The 22,503-nt window shown below is 40.8% G+C and overlaps 1 protein-coding gene across 1 annotated transcript; it reads right to left on the bottom strand.

Annotated features, from left to right (window-relative positions):
• Positions 1 to 1,441: 1,441 nt before the first annotated feature.
• On the bottom strand, positions 1,442 to 3,131 carry rnf7 (ring finger protein 7). The gene is made up of 3 exons (XM_010873559.5): positions 2,789 to 3,131; positions 2,226 to 2,273; positions 1,442 to 1,863 (listed from the first exon to the last, which is right to left on the bottom strand). Exons 1-3 carry the CDS (start codon positions 2,952 to 2,954, stop codon positions 1,745 to 1,747), a joined length of 333 nt encoding a protein of 110 aa, XP_010871861.1. The 5' UTR covers positions 2,955 to 3,131; the 3' UTR covers positions 1,442 to 1,744.
• Positions 3,132 to 22,503: the final 19,372 nt, after the last annotated feature.

A 22,503-nucleotide genomic window follows, 5' to 3' on the forward strand; every position in this document is an offset into this window, starting at 1 on the left:
GTTGTGTTCAACAGCTTCATCCAAGCGCAATATTTGGCAAGCTGGGGGCAACACAAAGTGCCAAGGCAACTGTGGTGATGTTCCAAGCCCCAGTTACATTTATAAAGACCATGTCTTGTTCAGATGATGACTTTAAAGACAAACATACACAATATACAGTCAACAAACACCACGGTTTTCAAATGAGAATATATTTACCTTGAGACTCCACTTGCCTTTGAAAGCATTTTTATCTTTAATCTGTATGTATTTGTCATGCCAACATGCTTAAAAAGCAGGTAATTTGCTACTGAACACCTACACATGAAGCAGTCATGCAAATGTAACAAATTGGGAATAACAGTTAAATCAGGTTTTAGACCAAGTAATCTGACGTAATCAAATCAAGGCAAATATATAGCATGGATCAGGCCATGGGCTAGAGATCAATGTGTCTGAGACCCACTAATTCTCCCAGGTGTGGACTGCAAGAATGGATTAAGGTTTACCAGGGTCAGGTTTTGTGTGTGGAGCCTGCTGGTGGTAAGTTAGGCCAGGGTGTGTTGCACCCTAAACATAACTTAAGCTTCTCTTCAGCACCTGGTGGCTGCCAGTGCCCAGTAGAGCAGCTCTCTTACCTTAAGGTTCAGGATTCGCATATTACCTGTTTATCTCTCTCTCTCTCTCGACAAGTTATAATTTTTACAGCAGATGTCTGTTTAGCACATTTTCATCGGACTATGTTATTTAGGATCATTGCAAAATAATAAAATACAGTATGTTATGCACATACTTTGATAAATGTTACTATACTTTACAATTACATAACCTGTTTGCTTCCAGTACATTTGTTAACATTGGATTGCGTGTCCATGTGGTTAAAAATCAAAAGGCAGTATGAAAGTGAAACATGTTTGCAATGTATTTACATCTCAGCTATTACACAACACAAGTAATGAGTTGCACAACTCCTCGCATCCAGAACTGTCCCAGTAGATGTGCGAATTGGCATAATTGTTTTACATGTACTTTTCCCTATAGTTTTCACCAGAGATGTAACTTCGCTAAGGAGCCTGGCTGCCTACTTTTCCTTATTTCCAAACTGTTGCTTTTACCAAACAAATATCTATAAAACCTATTATCACAAAATAAATTCAAACAAGTGCTGATACTTTCAGTAAAATATGACTATGCTTATGGACATGTGACTTGCCTACTTATTATGCAGTGATAATGTCTAAAATGTGTTCATTTATAAGTTGACTGGGACTGATCTTCTACTTGCCCGGAATTGTTTACTGACTGGGGATTCAATTACTATATAGGTGGTAGAAGGCATTCTGCAAACATTCTCCAGATTAGTTTAAATATGAAATGGCCTCTTACTGATAAAAAGGCAGACATCGAATGGGGGACAACCAATATGCACGTGGTGTTAAAATGCCAAAGAAAGAAATAAGGCTAAGATTACATTATTTATTATTTCTAGTAACACTTTTGTCACAAAAACATATTGCACCAAAAAAAAAAAAAAGAAACCAAAAGCTGTATCTATCCTCCTCAGTCCTTCAGCATTACCCCGTGCCGGCTGACATTTCCACCAAACGGTGGGGCAAGGTCTCCCTCAGAATATCGGTCACTTGTTCTATATCTGAACATCCAAAGAATGACAGCTCACATGCACACACGTATTTAAGACGTTGTCATATTCAGTCCGGGCTCCTATCCTCACTCACAGCGGAAGGATGGGGAAGTAAGAGTGATTTCATTTGCCAATCCTCTGCACGACCCAGTCCTGCTGGCACAGTGGACAGCGATTATTCTGCTTCACCCAGAGAGACATGCAGCAATTGTGGAAGGAGTGGTTGCATTCTCCCCATACCACTGCGAAAGAGGAGACACAGAAGCATACTATGAAACGCTGTGCTAAATATCATTGTCAGATTCAGCAGGCAGGGCAGAATTCATGCAGTTATATTGGGACACACACAGATTTGTTTACCTGCATAACAGGACACAAATTATGATTTTACCAGGCTTTGAGACTAAGAGGCAAATAACTTCATGTGGTGCAACCAGTGTTTCCTGGAACCCAGGAAGAGTTGTAGCTTCGGCAGTAGTTAATGTGGGGTCCCGTTATAAATGAGAACAACCCTGGTTCTGGATCTATAAATTTACTCCGGGGAATACCCAAATGCACTTTCAGGTGTATTTTAATGGTTTACTGGGCTAGCTACGTGGCTTACCGACACAGTCCTCTTGTTTATTTTCTGCCTGACACCGCAAGCATGCATCTGTGGAGAAAGTTAATATCAACGTTACTTTAAAAAATGTACACAGCACATGTCTTAAAATAATTTCGAACAGGTGTACAGCCATTCGTGCAAGGGAGTGTAGCAAAATATTTCTGAATTACTGTAGGTGGCTGGTTTGTTGATTACTGTAACTATTGTTGATTACTGTAACTATTGTAGCGACCTTCTGTAGTTTTAGTAAACACGTTTGTACACCCTGTACAATAACTACGTGTGGCAACTTTACCTTGGCTTCAGTTAGATTACCTGTGCTCTGAATTCGCAAGCAGTTAACTAGCTAGCAACCTACGTTAGTTTTCTATTTGGTAACAGAGCTTGCTAGCAAGCGTAGCTACCATACAAGGGAACATTCTCGGTATGCCTGTTCATTGTGGTCGTCTCTTTCTGACCACTAAGTTACTAAACTGAGCTAACTAAACGTAGATGGTTTAGCTTCATAATGGATATCGAGTAGCTTGTTAGCTGTGGGTGTAACGTTAACATTGCAAACTTACCCATAACCTGCACCCTACAAATTGCGCACGTATCGCACTCTACGTCCCAGCTCCACATTGCTACAGCGTTCCATTTTTTGAGTGAAAACATCTTGTCGCCACTCGATTTTGACCCAGAAGTAGAGCTGTGAGAGTGAACTAAACCCGGCTCTTCACCGTCATCCATCTCTGCAATTAGCTTGCTAGCTAGCTAGCCGCATAACAAGCAAAACAAAATGGGCGAAAGGGGCTAGCTAGTCGTTACTGTTAGCATTTTACATTCAGAAAGCTAGCAAGCTCAGCTACATTAGAGCAAACAAACCTGGGGTCGCGTTTGCGCTAAAGCACATGTTCAGTACTACCCAACAAACAAATGGTGGAGCCAAAGATTAAAAGGTAGCCTGGCTATATACGCATGTACAGTATGCACCGTTCTGTTTTGGCCAGTCCCTTGCAAATTAAGCAGTTAATTGTGGATAACGTTTTTGCGGTGTTATTAAACCTTGAAAATACCGATTCCCTTTTTGCAATTAGGACCTGACCCAAAATGCATAATAAATGCAAGTGGGCAGAACAACATATGGAACATAAATAATGTAAACATTTTTTTATAATAGAAGTACTAATAAACAATTTTCTATGCAAATGAACATTACCATCAAATACAAATATATGTACCAAGACGTGTACAGGTAGGTTTGACGATTCAGCAAATGCATACATTTAAAATTCAGTGACAGCTTTCTTCCCCCTCTTGCCTTATCCAAGCAACTAGTTTATCATGGCCTCTAAAGCATATCTTGCCAAGTTGTTTTTCTAATAATAATTAAGTTGGCTCTTATATTCAACATATTTTTCAAATGTATTATAGACATGTGTGAATTGTAATTGTGTTTCTTGCATATCCCATTCTGCTGAAGGCAGACAGTTTGGAGAGTGAGGTCGCAGGAGGGGGATCAGCCATTTTATACAGCAGCCCTGGAGCAATTCTGTTTAACTGTCTCTTTCTAGGATTGAATGGCAGCTTTTCATCTTGTCGGTTCAGGATTTGATTTTGCAAGTGTCGGTTACTTCTCACTCAATTAAGAATGATTCGCCAAGACAATGTGCTTAAAGCGGGTGGGGTGGTGCTGAGCCACTTTGTAACATTATATGGCAGATCTTTCGGCCTTGCGGTACATAGGACCAGCAGAGTGCAGCTGCACTTCCAGTCAGTTACTCAACGCTGCTCATATAGCCCTACCGCTTTCAGAAGAAGTCATATAGGTATAGTTCACTGAAACAAAAACAAAAAATGAATTTGTCTTAAACGCTATTAAGAGGATGTCTAATTATTTACAGGTTATTGCCAAACAACTAGAAAATTGATAGACGAGATTACCAGGATCTATTTAGGGCTTTTCACACTGCATTGTTCTTAGCCCAGGACTATGTTAGATTCACACTTGTATTCCTAAGCACAAGACTATTTTGCATTCCATGAGTTAGAGCTACAAATGTCATGATCTTCCTGGCATCACTGACACGCGATTAGCAACTTTTTTACATGGTGGTCAGTGCTAACCCTGCTCCGGAGCAGGGCCAGTTAGCCCTAGGCTAAGGGTGGTGGTAGCCCACTTCAAAATATGCAAGTGTGAACACTTGGTTAGCCCTGCGCTGAAACCTCCCTTAGCCCAGGGTTTAGGAGGCTCTTAGCCCTAGGCAAAGGTGTAGTGTAAACACACCTTTTCTGAATATACATTTGTCATCATTTGTCATATATTATTGGAGATAACACTTTTTTGTTATCTAACAATACACAAGGCCTTCATGAACACATTATCTAACGATACTCAAGACATTCATGAACATGTTGTTATTTAATGATACACAAGACCTTCATGAAATGTTGTTATTTAACAATACACAAGACCTTCATGTTCACATTATCTAACGATACACAAGCCCTTCATAAACATGTTGTTATTTAACGATACACAAGGCCTTCATGAACATGTTGTTATTTAACGATACACAAGCCCTTCATGAACATGTTGTTATTTAACGATACACAAGACCTTCATGAACATGTTGTTATTTAACGATACACAAGACCTTCATGAAAGGTTGTTATTTAATCATACACAAAACCTTAATAAACATATTGTTATGTAACATTACACAAAACCTTCATGAATTTGTTTTGTCCAAAAATATATTTATTAAATTGCTGGAGTCAGTTGGCCCCCGAGTGGGGTAGTGGTCTGAATTGCCACATTGAAGCGAGATGTGCGTCGCCATGGCCAGGGGTTTGCATCCTGGTTGTGGCACATTAACGATGTGCAGGAGTCCAGAAAACCGTGGGTCAAATTAAATTGGCACAGTGCTGCCTGAGGAGGACAGGTGGGTGTTTGGATGGGACTGCCTTGGCACACGGAACTCTGATGATACCTTGTGTTAAGGCTGGTTATTTGCAAATTACATCCCTGATGTATAACTGGGGGACGTGTTTCCTCAGCTCGTGTGTACAAGCTCAAGGTTTCCGGGTTAGGCCGTCTTGGCGAGATATGCTGGGAGGAAGTGTGCTTCAATCTCACCACCCCGCACCTGTTGTGGAGTTCCCACGATGAGGCATGGCTGGAATCAGACGTCACAGCGAGTTGTCCAGCGGGGCCCTTTTAGTGGTAATTTCAGACGCCATTCTTTGAAAGCTATATTGACGACACCCACTTGTTAAATATTTTTTTGTCAAGTACCCATTGTGCTAGAAGGAAATATTAGGCTACTGAAATTTGTACAGATTTTTACCTTTTGTTTACTTTTTTTTCATCTTCCATGTGATGCTAGGACAGCATAATTCCTGCATTTTCAGAACACGTCTGAAACCCTACGCTTTTAAAAAAAATTATAAAATAGCTCCACCCAGACTAAGTATTTAGACCTGGTGACCACAAAAACAGATGTATATAGGGTACACTTAAATTAATGTCAGATTCTGTACTGTAGGGCTGGTATCCCAAACCCATATTGAGACTACTTCTGGACTGAAAGTCTGCTCTATGGAGAATCCTAATACAATAAATTAGCTTTTCAATGCATTACAGCACAACAAAGCACACATACACATCCATGTAAATATCAGCTACACAATAAATAAAAAAAGTCTCTAAAGAACCTAGATGGATTCATGATCTGCAGCTGGGGCCATAAGAAATAACACATTGGAAAAATGCTCTGGGAATCGAGGTAATTTGTAGAGCATGCTACGAGTGCCCTGAGGACAATTTACCTCCTGCTGTAGGAACAAAACATGTCTGGATAGCAACAAGAACATCTCAAATTAATTGTAATAGACTTGGGATGTCCTGTAAGAACGCTAGATTGGAGTGGAGGTAAATTGGTTTAAGTGTTCTTGGAGCTCAGTGAGGTACACCTGGTTACGGATATGCAGCTGATTGTGGAGGGCGGTGGTTTATAGGTGGAGGTTAGAAATAAGTGATGTTCACGCAAAAAAAAAAGGTTCCTGGTGGAATTACCCTGTCTTCACATAACCCATGTTATGTGTTCCTCATATATGTTCAGTTTGCAAAATGATTTTTTTTCTCTGAGAGTTTTACTGAGAGTCTTGTCTTTCTTTATTTCTCTTTTAATTTCACTGTTTGTTTGAATGAATGGCAGGAATGAGTTCTACCACAGCATTGCTGTTTAGTATCCTTATAATACATGATTAGAAATAGCAGGTTTAATACACTGAAAATACGCTCCTAATGTATTTATAGATATACTACATTCTATACTATATATTTGAAATAAATTTGAAGTATGTTTCAGGAGTACTACAATGCTATTTTCTATCATGTCTTATAAATCAACTAAAGTAGGAAGTAGGTGGGTCTATTTTAACACACTGAAGTATACTTATTACTATTTAAAAAGTAGTTAAATATTATTGTAATACTATTCAGAGAAACTTAAGTACAACATAAGTGGTTCCAAAATAATACACCTTAAGTATGCAGCTATTTTGGCTTGGTTCTGCCTGGCCTTTACTACAGCCATCTTCAGTGCCTATTTGTTTCAGAGTCTTCTTCAGTCTTGCCTCCAGCGAGTGAAATGCATGCACATTTGGATTCAGGTCATGTGATTGCCTTGACCTGTCAAGAACCTGTCATCACTTTTTGGCCTCGCTTTAGAAGTATGTTTGGGGTCACTGTCCTGGCACGACTGAAATGTGCTTATTTACATATTTTATTACATGTGAATAACATGTGTATAAAAATAAACCAATATGAATGAAAGTACCATATTGTTTTATTTCATGTGCCTATGAATGAGCGCTTGAACTTAACTACGCTGTTCAGCCTTACAGCTTTCATAACTTCCTATGTTTTTATCTCATTTTAATTCTGTTTGTATTTTCTTATTCTGTGTTTTATTATGATGATGTTGTTTTGATGTTTTCATCTGAGTATTTGTTTGTGTGCTATTGTATTTTTATATATCTTTGTAAAGCACATTGAATTGTTTCTATGTATGAATTGTGGCTTACCCTAAAAGAAATGCTGTATCATTTAAAATCCAAAATTCTGGAGTACACAGCCAAAACAACAAAACTTGTGGCACTATCCAAGTATTTATGGATAGCACTATACTGTACTGTAAGACCATCTGATGCTTATGATAATATATGCTTTGGAATTTCATTTGTGTCTGTTTCATGCACTGGAAAACCAGCCAGTGGTGATAACATTCCCTGCACTCACTGTCAGAAGACCGGTATAAAGTTTAGTAGCCCCTGAATCAGTCTCCCAATAGCATTATCAGAGATGTCAAGCTATCTTTTCCAGGTCTAGTGCTCTTCTCTTTCTTCCACTGTCTCCATTTAAACAGACAGCGACCCAAAACATTAGCCTTCTTTAAATTATAAAACATTAAGGTCATGTTGCCATGAGAACAAACTAGGTTGTCATCATGGCAGGTGTTGGTCTTTTATAATCTGATTGATAGCCAAATCAAGACATCCAGTACATAACTGAATGAGGGGCTAACGCCTCTAAGCACCTGTCTAAATAAGTGTTCAAGCTTTGGGTCTCTGTCTCTTCACAGAAAACTCTCTGTTCTGCCTGAGACAAGAATCTTTTGAGCAATGAATCAAAATAATAACCGAGACCTTCATATATCATGATGAAAAATGGAGGGCCACTTTGGGTTGAAAAGACTTCCCAGTGAGAGTAGGCGTGGCTGGGAGGGTCTCGGGTGAAGTTGAGGCCCTCCACCCCTTTTCCAGGGTATCTAAAATGAGACGCAGATAGAAGCCCTGGGTCAGTTCTTCTGGAAAGATATTCTGGAGGACTAATGGATGATCCCACTTGAGGAGCAGAGAAGAGGATGCAGTTGTTGGTTAACTTCAAATGCCCTAGAAGATATGAGAACTGTTTTTGTGTGTTTTCACAAAACTTGTCTTTTAGGGGATGCACTATATCTGCAAGCTAAGTACTGTACTTCCTAACTCAAGAAGTTTGGCATTTCTGCAAAAACTCTCACCAACTTTTACAGGTGCACCATTGAGAGCATCCTCTCAGGCTGCATTACTGAAAGAACTGAACATCATCAAAGACTACTATGGTCTGCTCACACTGCTGCCATCTGGTAGACATTACTGGAGCATCAGGACACGCACTTCCTGACTCACAGTTTTTCCCCTCAGGCCATAAGGCTCCTCAACCAGCAACATTGATCTATTGATCACATGAACACTTCATGTGATCTGGTCACTTCTATGTACATTCAGTGTACATTAGCACATTTCAATGTATCCAGTCATAGGCCCTGCAACACTTATTTTTTATAACATTTAAGATTTATTTTCATACTGTCCATATTCCCATTTCTACTTTCTCTGGAATTGCTGCTCGTCTCTATTGTGTTTATATTTTTATTGTTCAGAATGACGCTATGTTATTCTGTGCATTAGACAAATAAAATACTTCGACCTTTGAAATAGCAGATATTGCCAAGAAAGGTCAGTGAAAACTTCATTTCAGAATTCTGAGAATGTTATTATTTTTATAGGACCGATATTACTTATAAGGAAACACGTGCTCCTCCAGAAACAAGTTATACAATCTCACATGCAATAAAATCTGTTTATAATTATAAAGGATTTAGAGAGGAGACAAAATAGATCATGTATTCAAATGGAATACTTTCAAACTCATTTTGTGACACAACCTAAGTATTTCTGGAGTGCTAGATACGGCCAAGTGAGCAACATGGAATTACTGGCACTGAAAATGGTGGGAATGCTTTTCCCTTATCTAATGTAATTGCTACATTTATTAATGAAAGTCGAAAGTGTTGTTCTTTTGACTGAAAAGCTTGATTTATTAAAACAAAGTCTATTTTCTCATCAATGTTTATTACCATCGACCTAAATCATATGAATTGGAACTGCGCAGTAATAAAAAGTTACATTATTAAGAGGTTAATTTAATTTAGATATTTCACCTGTATGTTTGTGTAGCATATTATTGTCAACCAATCAAAACACATGCAAAAACTATTCAATTTCCATTCACTACCAGCTAAATGTGAACGAATGAATGTGAACGAATGAATGTGAATGAATGAATGTGAGTGTGGCAGGGGGATGAGAGACCAGAGTCGGGATCCAAAATATACTGAGAACTTGTGTTTTCCCGCAAAATGAATTAACAGCCTCACAGACAACAAAGTACCGCGGCTGTTTCTACACACTAACTCAAAAAAAACGACACGTAACCACAAAAGAGCGTGTGACTCTTTCTGACATTTCTGATACAGATATCGACTACCAAACACAAGTCATTACGCTTGCCGATGGGAGTGCTGAAGCACCGACTGTGATAATGAAGTAGTGTTGAAACAAACAATAAATGTCATGCCTTTTTGAGTAGCTTGCCGAATTATTGCCCCGGTTGTCTTGTGCTCTCCCAGTATCTCTGCCCCCCCGCTTCCAGGAGCACCCACGGCTAGGAGGGAGACTCCTCAATCAGTGAGTGCAGATAGGTGAATGAGGGACATTCTGGTTACCACCCCTCAGTTTAGTTCGCTGTTGGCCGACCCCTCCCAGGCTGGTCACAGGACTGTCACAATATAGAGTAGATACCAGGAGACGGGCCATTACACGAGGAGAGCTGGACAGAGCCGTAGAAGTGCATAAACCCAGCAGCAGGACCGGTCTCTGCAACTATGTGCGAGAAGGAACAGGAGGAGCACTGCCAGAGCCCTACAAAATGACCTCCAGCGGGCTACTGGTGTGCATGTTTCAGACCAAACTGTCAGAAACAGACTCCATGAGGGTGACATGAGGGCCCAGCATCCTCTAGTAGGACCTGTGCTCACAGCCCAGCACCATGCACCTCGATTGGCATTTGCCAGAGAACACCAGAATTGGCAAGTCCGCCATTGGTTCTCTTTGCAGATGAGAGCAGGTTCTCATTGAGCATGTGACAGATGTGAAACGTTATGGTAAATGTTATGCTGCCTGCAACATCATCCAGCATGACCGGTTTGGCAGTGGGTCAGCAAAGGTCTGGGGAGGCATATCCTTGGAGGGTCGGACAGACCTTCACGTGTTAGCCAACGGTACCCTGACTGCTGTTAGGTACCGGGATTAAATCTTCAGACCCATCAGACCTTACGATGGTGTAGAGAGACATTACACAGAGTCATTACAGAGGCATTACACAGAGTCATTACAGAGGCATTTCATGGAGTCATTACATAAACACCACATAGAGTCATTACAGAAGCATTACAGAGGCATTACTCGGAATTAATACAGAGGCATTACATAGAGATATTACATAAACATCATGTAGAGTCATTACAGAGACATTACACAGAGTCATTACAGAGGCATTACACAGAGTCATTACACAGGCATTTCATGGAGTCATTACATAAACACCACATAGAGTCATTACAGAAGCATTACAGAGGCATTACACAGAATTAATACAGAGGCATTACATAGAGATATTACATAAACATCATGTAGAGTCATTACAGAGACATTACACAGAGTCATTACAGAGGCATTTCACAGATTCATTACACAGGCATTACATAATGTAATTACATAGACATCACATATAGTCATTACAGAGGAATTACATAGATATCACATAGATTCATTACAGAGTAATTACATAGACATCACATAGAGTCATTAAAGGGGAATTACATAGACATCACATTCCAGGGAAGAGTCATTACAGGGAAGGTTATCCCTGGGAACTTTACCACCCAAAATGTTCCAGAATCTACTTTTTAATAGAGGGAAACTGGAGTCACTAGATGAGATATTGATTCAGATATGAACATTACAAGGAGGAAAATACTCCCAAACCCACTTATGCATTCAAACAAAGGTATATGCCTGTATATTACTACTAGAATATATTATTTAAACCCGTTTGCCACACCTACTGTATACTTCCTTTAGTGCAGCTGATCTCCTGGAAGCATCACAATACAACAGTTTTCTGTTTGAATTACACTCCACTCTGCTGTAAATAATCTGACATGGGAATATATCTCTTCAGAGAGGTCTCCCATCTCTTTAAGATTATATTGTCCCCTATTGGTGTAACTAGAAGTTCTAGTCTTTTCCAGGTGTTTATTATGCACCGGACAGATTTTAGTTCACACCTGTTTCTCATTCATATTCATAACACATGCATGTACGGGTGTAAGCAGTGTGATGGACATATGCAACCCTAATGTATGCGAAAAACCCTTTCCAAGTGAAATTACTTTTTTAAACTTGACATCTAAGGTAAGCATGGATTTATTTACATTTAAACTTAACAGTTCGAAAGTGGGATTGATTAAAAAAAAAAAACTGAAGAGCAGCTCAGTCCTCCTAAGTACTAACATCAAGGACTGTTACGCTAAAGCTCTTTTTTTCAACGGGCTAAATGAAAGATAAGAATCTCACCTCAAAATGAATGCTTTCTCCATCACTCAACTATTTTGTGATGTAAAATTCATAGTTATTGCCCTTGGTCATAACAAAAACTGATTCATGGCATGTTTTGTCCATCATCTAGCGCTGACTTGGCCAATTGAGTTTGATAGAATGAAGCAGCATTGTTTTACATCCACCTGTCCCACCCTGGCAGTGCTTGATACTATCGGCACGGCTGGACCTAATGACCCCACTGTATTGTGAGGCACTTGGGGGCCCACTCTAAACCATTTGAAACTTAACTTTTATTGAAGGATGTATACTGCACAGCATTAGTTCATATCTTTCTGCCAAAACAAGACTGACAGTAAGGCCTGGGAGCGAGTGGCATGTCAGATGTATTAAATCTGTGTTCGATTCAGTTATGACAGCTGAAATCTGAAAACCCTCAGGTGAGCAACTATATCCTAGTGGAGCGCAGAGCTCTTGACAGAACCACCAACTCACCTGTCAGAAAATATTATCATGTAATATTATTTAATGTATTTTTTGTCAATAATTGTTGGCTTTTCTATTCAATTTCTTCAGTTTATGTTGGTAAGAGAAGGGTTAATACCAAAGGGAAAAGAACATCCCATCCGAATTTGTCTATGTTGGAGTAGAAGACCTTCAGGATTTAGACAGAAGGTAAGTGCCCAAGTAGTTTACCAATTCAATTGAAGCAGCATGTTGGAATGACAATAGAATTTAACTAGAAATGGATGTAACTGCGGATGCGTTATGCCTTGGAGAAGGCCCGGAAACATGTCACTGAGGGTGAATATCAAACATTTGTGTTTTTTGCACACACTTTGACTCACTTTTGAAGCGGTACCAGCAGGTGTTTCAAATATTTTGAATAATTTCATAACATCTGCTTTTTAAAAGATGAACTTTCAGCAAGAGGTTACATTTCGGTAATGGGTGCCCTTTCTTCAAATGCTTAGTTTTGACACAATTCTGACCCCGGGCTAGCTGGGTAGAGTCTGTGTTTCAATTTGATGCAGAGCTACAGGACATTTCTGTAAGACGCGAATATGGAAATTGCAGGAGTTAATGTAGGACCCTTTGAAAGAACCGAGAGGTGTCAGGACCACTGGGCGTGGTGTGCTAGGCCACAAACACATCACTGGTGGTAAATAGAAGTGATGTTTGGGCATTCATGTGTAGTGAATATCAGTGGACAGGTTAAGAAGAGGTCTGCCGGTACAGATTTGGTAGTAAGCGTGGCCAGGGAGTTCTTGGGAGGACTGGAGTAATGCTGCATGAGATGCTGAATCAAGCCATAATTGATGGGGTGGATTGCAGTCATGATTAGAATGGCTCCATAGAATGACTCTCGTGGCTGTGCAATGGAAAGCTGGAAGTGCCTAATGGACAGGAGTTTAAGCTTTTGTATGATATGGAAGCGTTTCCAGATGTGGTCGATGTCCAAGAAACTTGGCTCAAGTCCCAGCTGGATTTTGGGATCCTGGGTTTTTGTGCAGTACGCGATGGAGTGGAGGGTTCGGGGAGGGGAGGGGGGGGGGCTAGCTTTTTTAAATAAGGGGTGGCAAATAAAGTTTTGGATGTACCAGGATTAGAATGTGTGTAGGACCCTGGGCAACAATGTTATTGTCAGTTTATATAACCCCTGTAAACTGCAGGTACTGGCACAGCTAAAGAGGACTGAGAGGAAACACAGGAGCGGGTAGGTGAAGTGATTTGGAGATTTGAATACACATAATGAGATCTGGCGCGGTACACATTAGGACCATGGTGGGAGTGCAGCTGAGGAATTTCCAGATAGCAGGGGATTAGTGAGTGTTAAGGACGAGGGGACAGAATTGAAGAATTGAGTCAGTGTCTGGATTTGGTCGCTAGTGTCTGCCTCGTCGGTGAAGGTGTATGAGTGGGATGCGGCACGAGACACCATGTGTGTAAGGGTGGGGGTGTAAAGGTGGGGGTGTAAAGGTGGGGGTGTAAAGGTGGGGGTGTAAAGGTGGGGGTGTAAGGGTGGGGGTGAAAAGGTGGGCGTGTAAGGGTGGGGGTGTAAAGGTGGGCGTGTAAGGGTGGGGGTGTAAGGGTGGGGGTGTAAGGGTGGGCGTGTAAGAGTGGGGGTGTAAGGGTGTAAGGGTGGGGGTGTAAGGGTGTAAGGGTGGGGGTGTAAGGGTGTAAGGGTGGGGGTGTAAGGGTGGGCATGTAAGGGTGGGGGGAAGACGGCGGGTGGTACAGAGGTGGACGGATGAATGCACAAAAGTGGGTGGAGTAAAGGGATGATGACTTCCAGGCTATTAATGTTGATTTGACGGAGGGGAACCTCAGGGATTATCAAAGGAAGAGAGCAATATAGGATGATTAGGAGGACCATGGAATTCTGCTGACCTGCACAGGGTTTGGAAGATGTTTTACAGGATAATGGGAAAAGGTCAGGAGGATGGTATCCCTGTGGTGGTGTAGGGTGATGTCACAGAAAAGGTCGATGTCCTCAGTGGATCTACCACCATTGGCTCAATACACTGGTATTATGCAATAAAAGTATGGGAATCGAGATGGGCCAATGTCATTTGTAATCATCATTTTTTATCATTTTTTATTTCAACAACATAAAATATGCATCCAAGCCAAACTGAAACCGTCTCAGAAACATTTTGTGTCGTTTTTATGGCTTTGCCGAATTCCTTACAACTGGTCCAAATGAAGTAATTTGGAAATTTTACAATACTTGTTTTTTTTTAGAGTTGCTGCATTTTCTCCCAGTTCTCTCAGTTATGTAGTCTTCACAGTCTCTGCAGCCATGGGTACATTCCTATTTTGGCTGTAGTGGCTTTAAACCATGTCCTATCATTTAAAGCTGGACACTTTTATTGCACGTTTGTTTCCAATTTGGATCTGCATGAAGGTGGCAGTACAAGCAGGTCTGTCGCCAGGAATCCTGGGCCCACTAACTTATGGACGACATAGATATTATTACAATTTGTGGCCCGTGAATCATATCCCACTCTTCCTGTGTTAGCTACCGCCATGAGTATAGCGGTAAGAGAATGCTTGTGAAACTTTTTGCCTTTTCTGTATTTCTAAACACATTTCACCTAAAATGTAATCTAAAACCCTAAATATCTTTAAAAGCTGAGACTGAATCATCATCTACAAATGAACTAAGATCCTTTCCTCTTGTCTTATTGATCCTAAATCGAAATCGAGGTCAGCTGGGTCAACTGAAACAGTGTTTTTTGTCATGAGGTTAAGGATAAATGAAACAAACATTCTATAAGTATCCTTCCAAGTGTGTTGACATATTCTGCTGAAATGATCAGACCCTGGTGGACACGTCCAGATCTTTTTGTAAATGTCTGTATGTTTCCAAGTTAGTTGTCAGGTGTGTAGAGGATTTTGACCAAGCCGTAGTGCTGTGTCTGTAACTCAAGGCAACCTGCACAGGTATAGCCAGTACTCATCAAGTAGACGATGGAGATTCTGCTGTCCTTGAAAAAGACCAACATTTAAAATGTTCTGACAGTATTTTTTTACCAAACAGTTTTAGGTTGTTGTCTTTCAAACTGAAGGAACTATTGTTGTAAATCCAGCTGAAAGGTTTGAGAAATCCCTCAAGGATCATCAGACCAAAATGAAAACTGGACAGAAATCTAATCGACTGAAACCATAAAACACACAATGACTATACAGCAAAATTACATGTTCTAGAAAAGATTATTACTTTTGTAATTCAAACTTATGTCAAAGCAACAATGAAAAATACTTATTTGAACACTTGCTTCTTTCAAAAGTAAAAAGCATCATTCTTATTGACAGTTATAAACACTTTCCTACTAACAGAGTTTGCAATGTTTAAAGTTTTTTGAAGTTGAGGCCACAGTCTAAACATAATTGTCTTAGTGGTAACAAAATATATCCTAAAAGTGGGTGGTTTCCAGATATACATAACTTTATACCTTTCCTGTACCACAGCAAGAGAAAATACAACATTACTGCAAAGCACACAAGGGTCACTCTTTATTTCCAAACATGTTTTTATGCTGACAGTAATTACTGAAGTACTATTAAGACCAACTTACATTAACAAGATGAGTAAAATGCAAGGACAGACAACCCAGCCCATAAAGTTTTATAAAGTTTTATAAACTATCCTTGAAAACTACTCACACCCTCTAAGATTTTTCTAGAAAGCAAGTGATAAATAGTTAGCAAATAAGGAAACAAAATACAACACTGTTTCCCAAAAAGTTGGGACACAGTGTAAAATGGAAATAAACACAGAATGCAAAGATGTGCAAATCATTTAAACCCTATATTCAATAGAAACTAGTACAAATAATTTGCATGGGCAAATAGTGCAACAATTTAAGAATAATGTTTCTCAATCTAAAATTGCAAAGAGTTTGGGTCAGGCTACAGATACATTCAATGTCTCGTCTGTTTTGAACAATCATAGTTCATAATGCGTTCTAGAGCAGGACCCAAACATTGCATCGCGCGAGGCAAAGCAATATGAGATCATTTTTGTCTTTGTGCAAAGAAACTTTTCCGTGGGTTGAAAACAATAACGGCAAAAGACACATGTTCTGCAGTACCAGCTGTGCGTTCCCAACGAAAGCCGATAAGTCTGAGTCGTTTTAAAAGTGAATGAGCAACTACCGAAAGCATGCTTTAAAGCAGACCTGGGCAAACTACGGCCCGCGGGCCACATCCGGCCCTTTGTACGTCCCTGTCCGGCCCGCGTGAGGCCAATCATGAATTATTGGGATGCACCGAAAATCCGGCCACCGAATAATTGACACAATCTTTTCTTTCGGTGTTTCGGTTTTTGGTTTTCGGCCTTTTTTTGGAAATTGTATTTTGAAAAGCGTTATGTTTGTATTACTTACGTATGTACGTATATGCGTGCGTGAGCTGAGAGTGAAGGTGAACAGCGACAAGTGACGCTAGCCAGGTTACCCTCAAGCTCAAGCTAAGAAAAGAAAAGTTGATAACGAATGCCGTGTTTTTAACAAGACATGGACTGCCAAGTATTTCTTTACAGAAATTAAAGGTAAAGCCGTTTGCTTAATCTGTGGTACACAGGTCGCTGTGTTAAAAGATTATAATTTGAATCGCCACTACTTCACACCCCCAGAGATGCAGCCGTCAGGACAAGGTATGTAATTTCTCACAAAATCACCAGAAAAAGTAAGGCGTTTTCTGACGGAGAGTTTATTAAGCAGCGCTTATTGGACTCTGTTGCGTTGTTGTGCCCGGAGAAAAAGGGCGCACTTGAGAACGCGTCACTCTCCCGACGCACTGTAACGAGGCGGGTTGAGGACATCGCTGGAAACTTGGAGCTTCAGCTGAAGAACAGAGCGGCCTACTTTGACTATTTTTCTCTGGCTTTGGATGAGAGCTGCGATGTACGTGACCCCGCCCAGCTACTCATCTTCTTAAGTGGGATAACTGCAGACTTTCAAATCACGGAGGAGTTGGCAGCCATGCAGTCAATGAATGGGACAACCACTGTTATTGACTTGTTCACAGAAGTAAATGCATGTTTGGACATGTTAGGACTGAAATGAGACAAGCTGGCAGGTGTGACAACAGACGGTTGTCCAAATCTGACGGGGAAAAATGTTGGACTTTTAAAGAGAATGCAGGATAAAGTGACAGAAATGAACCCTTTGCAGAAATTGGCATTGTATTATACACCAGGAAGTGTTATGTAAGACAGTGTTAAAAATGAACCATGTTGTTGATGCCGTAACTAAAACAGTTAACTTCATCCGAGCGAGAGCATGAAATCACAGACATTTTTTTGAGGAAAATGTGATTGAACATGGTGACATAAGCTATCACTGCACTGTTAGGTGGCTCAGCCTTGGCAAAGTACTGAAAAGTGTCTGGGACCTGAGAGACCAGATTCAGGATTTCTGTGTTAAGAAAGGACATAACATCCCAGAGCTTTCAGATAAAGACTGGGTGGCAGACCTCGGATTCGCTGTGAATGAGACTGCACTAATGAACTAACTAAATGTCAAACTGCAGTGCAATGGCCTTTTTGTGCACCAGATGTACAGTGCAGTGAAGGCTTTCATGAGAAAGTTGCAGCCTATCTCAAGCCAAGTGAAGGACAACATTCTGACCCACTTGCCAACACTAAAGGAAGCCAAAAGATCAGCTGATCACATCCACAAGTACTCAACCATGTTAGAAGCACTGCATGCAGAGTTTTGGAAGGTGATTTCAAAACTCTTGAGAGTGAAATGCACATGGTTTCTTCTCCCTTCAACTGCAGTGTGGATAATGTACCAAGTGATGTTCAGATGGAACTCATTGACCTGCAGTCTGACACACTTCTGGCAGAGCACTTCAGGTCAGTCTCACTGCTGGACTTTTATTCCTCCTTCAAAGAGGATCACTGATTCAATAATTGCTTTTCTTTTCTTATTTGACCTATACACCACAATTTCACATTGCCTAATATAAATATTTACAGAATAGTTTTATCCTTCCGATTATCAGTTCCAGCTATTCAAAATATATAATTTAGTGCATTTTACAATGGAAGAAAGTTGAGCAGAATTAAGTTCAAGTTATCGTTGGTGTGGCCCTCTGACACAATTCAGGTTTCTCATGTGGCCCCTTGTGAAAATGAATGGGCCACCCCTGCAGGTCTCTGCAGGTTTTGAAGTGTATTGTGGCCCAACGGGCTACTGGCAACCTTGCGGCTGCACCAATGAGCATCTGCTTGCTCCAAAAGAATGAGGTGACGCGTAGCAACTTAGTTCGGGCCAGTAAAAATCATTCTGGGCCGAAGATTTCCGACCAACAAAGTTAGCGCTGGACCGTGGTTTGAGGATCTCATCATCTACGGTACATAATATCTTTAAAAGATTTCAGAGAATCCAGAGTAATCTCTGTTAAAATGTAATTATTTGCAGATTATTGCATTCTGTTTTTATTCGCATTTTACGCAGCGCCCCAACTTTTTTGAAAATGTAACCTAACATATTTTACTGGTGAATAAGGTAAGGGAATGTTACTGTCAGGCACTATTGACATGTGTAACATACCCCATGTATTGTATCCAGTGAAATGTACTGTATATACAAAAACACACATTAGTGACAATAATTGGCCATCATACAAGAAAGCGCGATCCAATCATCCCCAGCTTTCAGTTGGCCCATTCATCCCCTCTCATGACCCTGTAAACGTTCTCATTTACAGGTAATACACAGGGTGTAACTGAAAATGTTCTCTCAGTCCACTTAAATAATAGTACAATGAACAAACAAGTGGTGGTTCCGATTCTGGAATGGTGTAATCTCGCGCAGGGATGGGTCTAAGGACTTGTGCTGCGTACTCCAAATCCGGGCTCTGCAGTCAGTATCACACAACTGGAACCAGGATTCTTCGGATCTACTGATGTTTTTCTATTCTTTAGTTGTGATCCATTCCACACTGGTAGCCCATGTAGGACTACAGCACGGAGCGGTCATTTGCTAGAACAGCCATTTTGTGTTCCACACATGCAGTTCTGCACACCGCTGTTGCCATTACCGTAATTCTCTGTTTATAACCTGTGACGTGTATAAACCACACCATTAATTTTATTTGCTGCTGACTAGATGCTATTTATTTGTCATACCATTCTTTGTAGATTGTAGACAGTGTTTTGCTCCAAAAGCCCAGAAGGGCGATCATGTCTGATTTACTTCAACCGGCGCGCCAGGCACTGTTGAATAAACCAACGATTCACATGCAGCTTAGGTCACCTGTTTTCCCCATTTCAATGTTCAATCAAACAGTAACAGAAAGGCTTAAAACTTCTTTACTTTCTTTATATAGTACGTAACAGCCACATGACTGTCTGTAGAAGAGATGCATTTTTGTGAATGGGGTGGTGTACTTAATGACCTGGCAACTGTATGTATACCTCTGTCTGCTGTGCATACCAATATCTCCCAATGGAAATGAAAGTTTTGTTCACTTAATGTTAATGCACCCTTTACTCAAAATGACAATCATTTTCTCAGTCCAAAAACGATTCCTCTGCATTTGGTAGACATTGTAGTTTTTTGAGACTGTCATAGATAGTTTGTTGGAACATTAATTATAGATTAGAACAAAGCTGTGTACAACAAGGGGACTTCTAGGATCAGAGAACCCCTATGGTGTCTCATGAGTTCCTCCGAAAAACAATGTATGCTGTGCACATTGTTGATTTGCAGAGAACTCCATGGGGATTTCATTTGAATTCCTAAGCTATTCTCACACAAGTACTCTCCTAAGCTTCTCACAGAGTAGAACATTTGACATCTGTAGTGCCAGAACTGGCCTGGGTAAACTTAGCACTAGTCCTATTTGAGTTAGTAAATACCCAGTAACATTAGGGCTACGATAACAGGTAACATGAACATAACAACCATCAACGTTGGTTGGTATGGGTGATTTTTTAAGTGTAGGAGACAAATATTGCCAGACACTGACTCAGAACTAAAGTGACCATATTAACTGGGATATCATTCATCACAGTTTCAATTCAATGGGTTTTCAGATTATGTTTGAAAGAATCTCCAATTGCGTAGTAGCCTGCTGTGTGCCGGACATTTCTTGCCTGGTTTGCCTCCTCGCCCACAAGGAGGCTGAGTGGAACAACGTCCCACCACCGAACCATTCCAGTCAGAATGGAATCCAAATGTCTGCTCTCTGGCCTGACAGCACAAAAGGGCCACGACAGCATGAAGAGTTGCCACGACATTATGCGAAAATCCTCTGTTTTGGTTCCACGGCGTTGCTGTGGTTTTGTGATATGTTTCCAGTGTTTGAGATATTTCTAAGTGTATAATTCACTTTAGTCGTTGTGCTTTATCCATTGTTTTACTCTGTTTTCAATTCATCAGACAACATGTGATATTTTTTTTTTCTTTTTCTGAATTACTATTGTTGCTTTGTTTTTTGTCTCCAGTGTGCGCTGTCTTAAGAAATAATAATAACCAAAAAAAACATTCTGCTGCCGATGGAACATGAGATATTGAAACAAAATGCATTTGACTTTAAAGGATGGCAAAAAATTATCCATTGCTTAATTTGGCTAGTCATCATGTACCACATGACATGGAGCCACGTAATGAATACATCATGACATACGGGACCTATTTAAGGCCTTTTCTAGGCCATCTGTCTTGCACGTGCTGAAAGAGTACAGTAGCTGCATTATAAGACCAGGCCGTCTGGGCTTCATGATATCGACGTTGGTTGACCGAGACCTACCTTGTTGAGTTTTAACTTCTGACCTTGAACAGAACAGGTAAATGTTGCCATTGTCATTTTCTAGGCAACTGTTGCCATTGACATTATCTCTACATGGCCGTCAACATGGTGACCACAGCAATATTTGTTCAGAGGGCTGTTTAACTTACCACAAATTTTAGTGACCCATGTTTAAGACAACCACCGAGCTGATGCACAGTTGTTTGGGAAAATCTCCCTAGTAGGGTGGAAACTTAGGAAGAAAGAAAATGAGTACACTGGACTTATGGGCAACGTCAATGTTTTTTGCATGTTCAGATGACAAGAAGGTCAATAAAGGCTTGTGGGCGGTGCCCAGAGACCGAGTCAATCAGGTGCAGTGTGGACAGTGGCAGCAGGAATCACATCACAAAATGATCTGCAACACAATCAAGAGGAGCTGGACAGGGACAGCTACAAGTCAGTCGGGCCTGGTGGCTCTGAGGCCCTGGTCCAGTGCCCTCCCAAGGTTCAAAAGGACACCAGGAATGTTAGAGACAGCATTCCCTGGATTCAAAAGGACACCAGGAATCTTAGAGACAGCATTCCCTGGATTCAAAAGGACACGAGGAATCTTAGAGACAGCATTCCCTAGATTCAAAAGGACACCAGGAATCTTAGAGACAGCATTCCCTGGATTCAAAAGGACACCAGGAATCTTAGAGACAGCATTCCCTGGATTCAAAAGGACACCAGGAATCTTAGAGACAGCATTCCCTGGATTCAAAAGGATAACTGAGCATACCTTTCAGACTAAACCCGCCACATAAAATAATGCAACATAAACCATCGGGACTCAAGACAGACTGACCCTATGCCACCGGCACAAGAATGTAGCTGTGTAAATCTAGGTTCTGAGACAATCAATCTGTCAAATCAATCAAAGCCCTTTTTACAAGAGCAGTTGTCACAAAGTGCTTTACAGAGACACCCGGCCTTAAACCCCAAGGAGTAAACAACAGTAGTGTTGGATTTCAGTGGGTAGGAAAAACTCCCTGAGAAGGCCGAATTTTAGGAAGAAACCTAGAGAGGACCCAGGTTCAGAGGGGTGACCAGTCCTCTTCTGGCTGTGCCGGGTGAGATATTAAGAGTCCAATTGGAATAATTCATACATTTCTCTGGGCTAAATCCAGAGTCTATTTGATTTTAGACTAGGTCAAAAGTATGACTAGGTGGACAAGGACAGGGACAGCAACGGGCCCCCCAAACCAGGTACTCCGCAGGTGTGGACCAGGACCTCATGTCCTCCTAAAATTTAAAACTGGAGGAGACTGAGAAAAGTTAGAAAGAGCGTTCCTCATATCCCCCAGCACAATAGTATAGCAGCGTAACACCTTGGAACTGAGACGGGGGGTCCGAACAGGGCTCAACAGGCAGGAAATCAATCAGGGACATATGGAGCATATAATAGATGGGATAAGGGGGGTGGGGGGGGTTAATATACAGTGCCCTCCACAATAATTGGTATCCAAGGTTGTTTATCAGATTTATTTTGTAAGACCAG

The sequence above is a fragment of the Esox lucius genome, chromosome 1 (assembly GCF_011004845.1).
Source record: "Esox lucius isolate fEsoLuc1 chromosome 1, fEsoLuc1.pri, whole genome shotgun sequence".
NCBI classification, from domain to species: domain Eukaryota; kingdom Metazoa; phylum Chordata; class Actinopteri; order Esociformes; family Esocidae; genus Esox; species Esox lucius.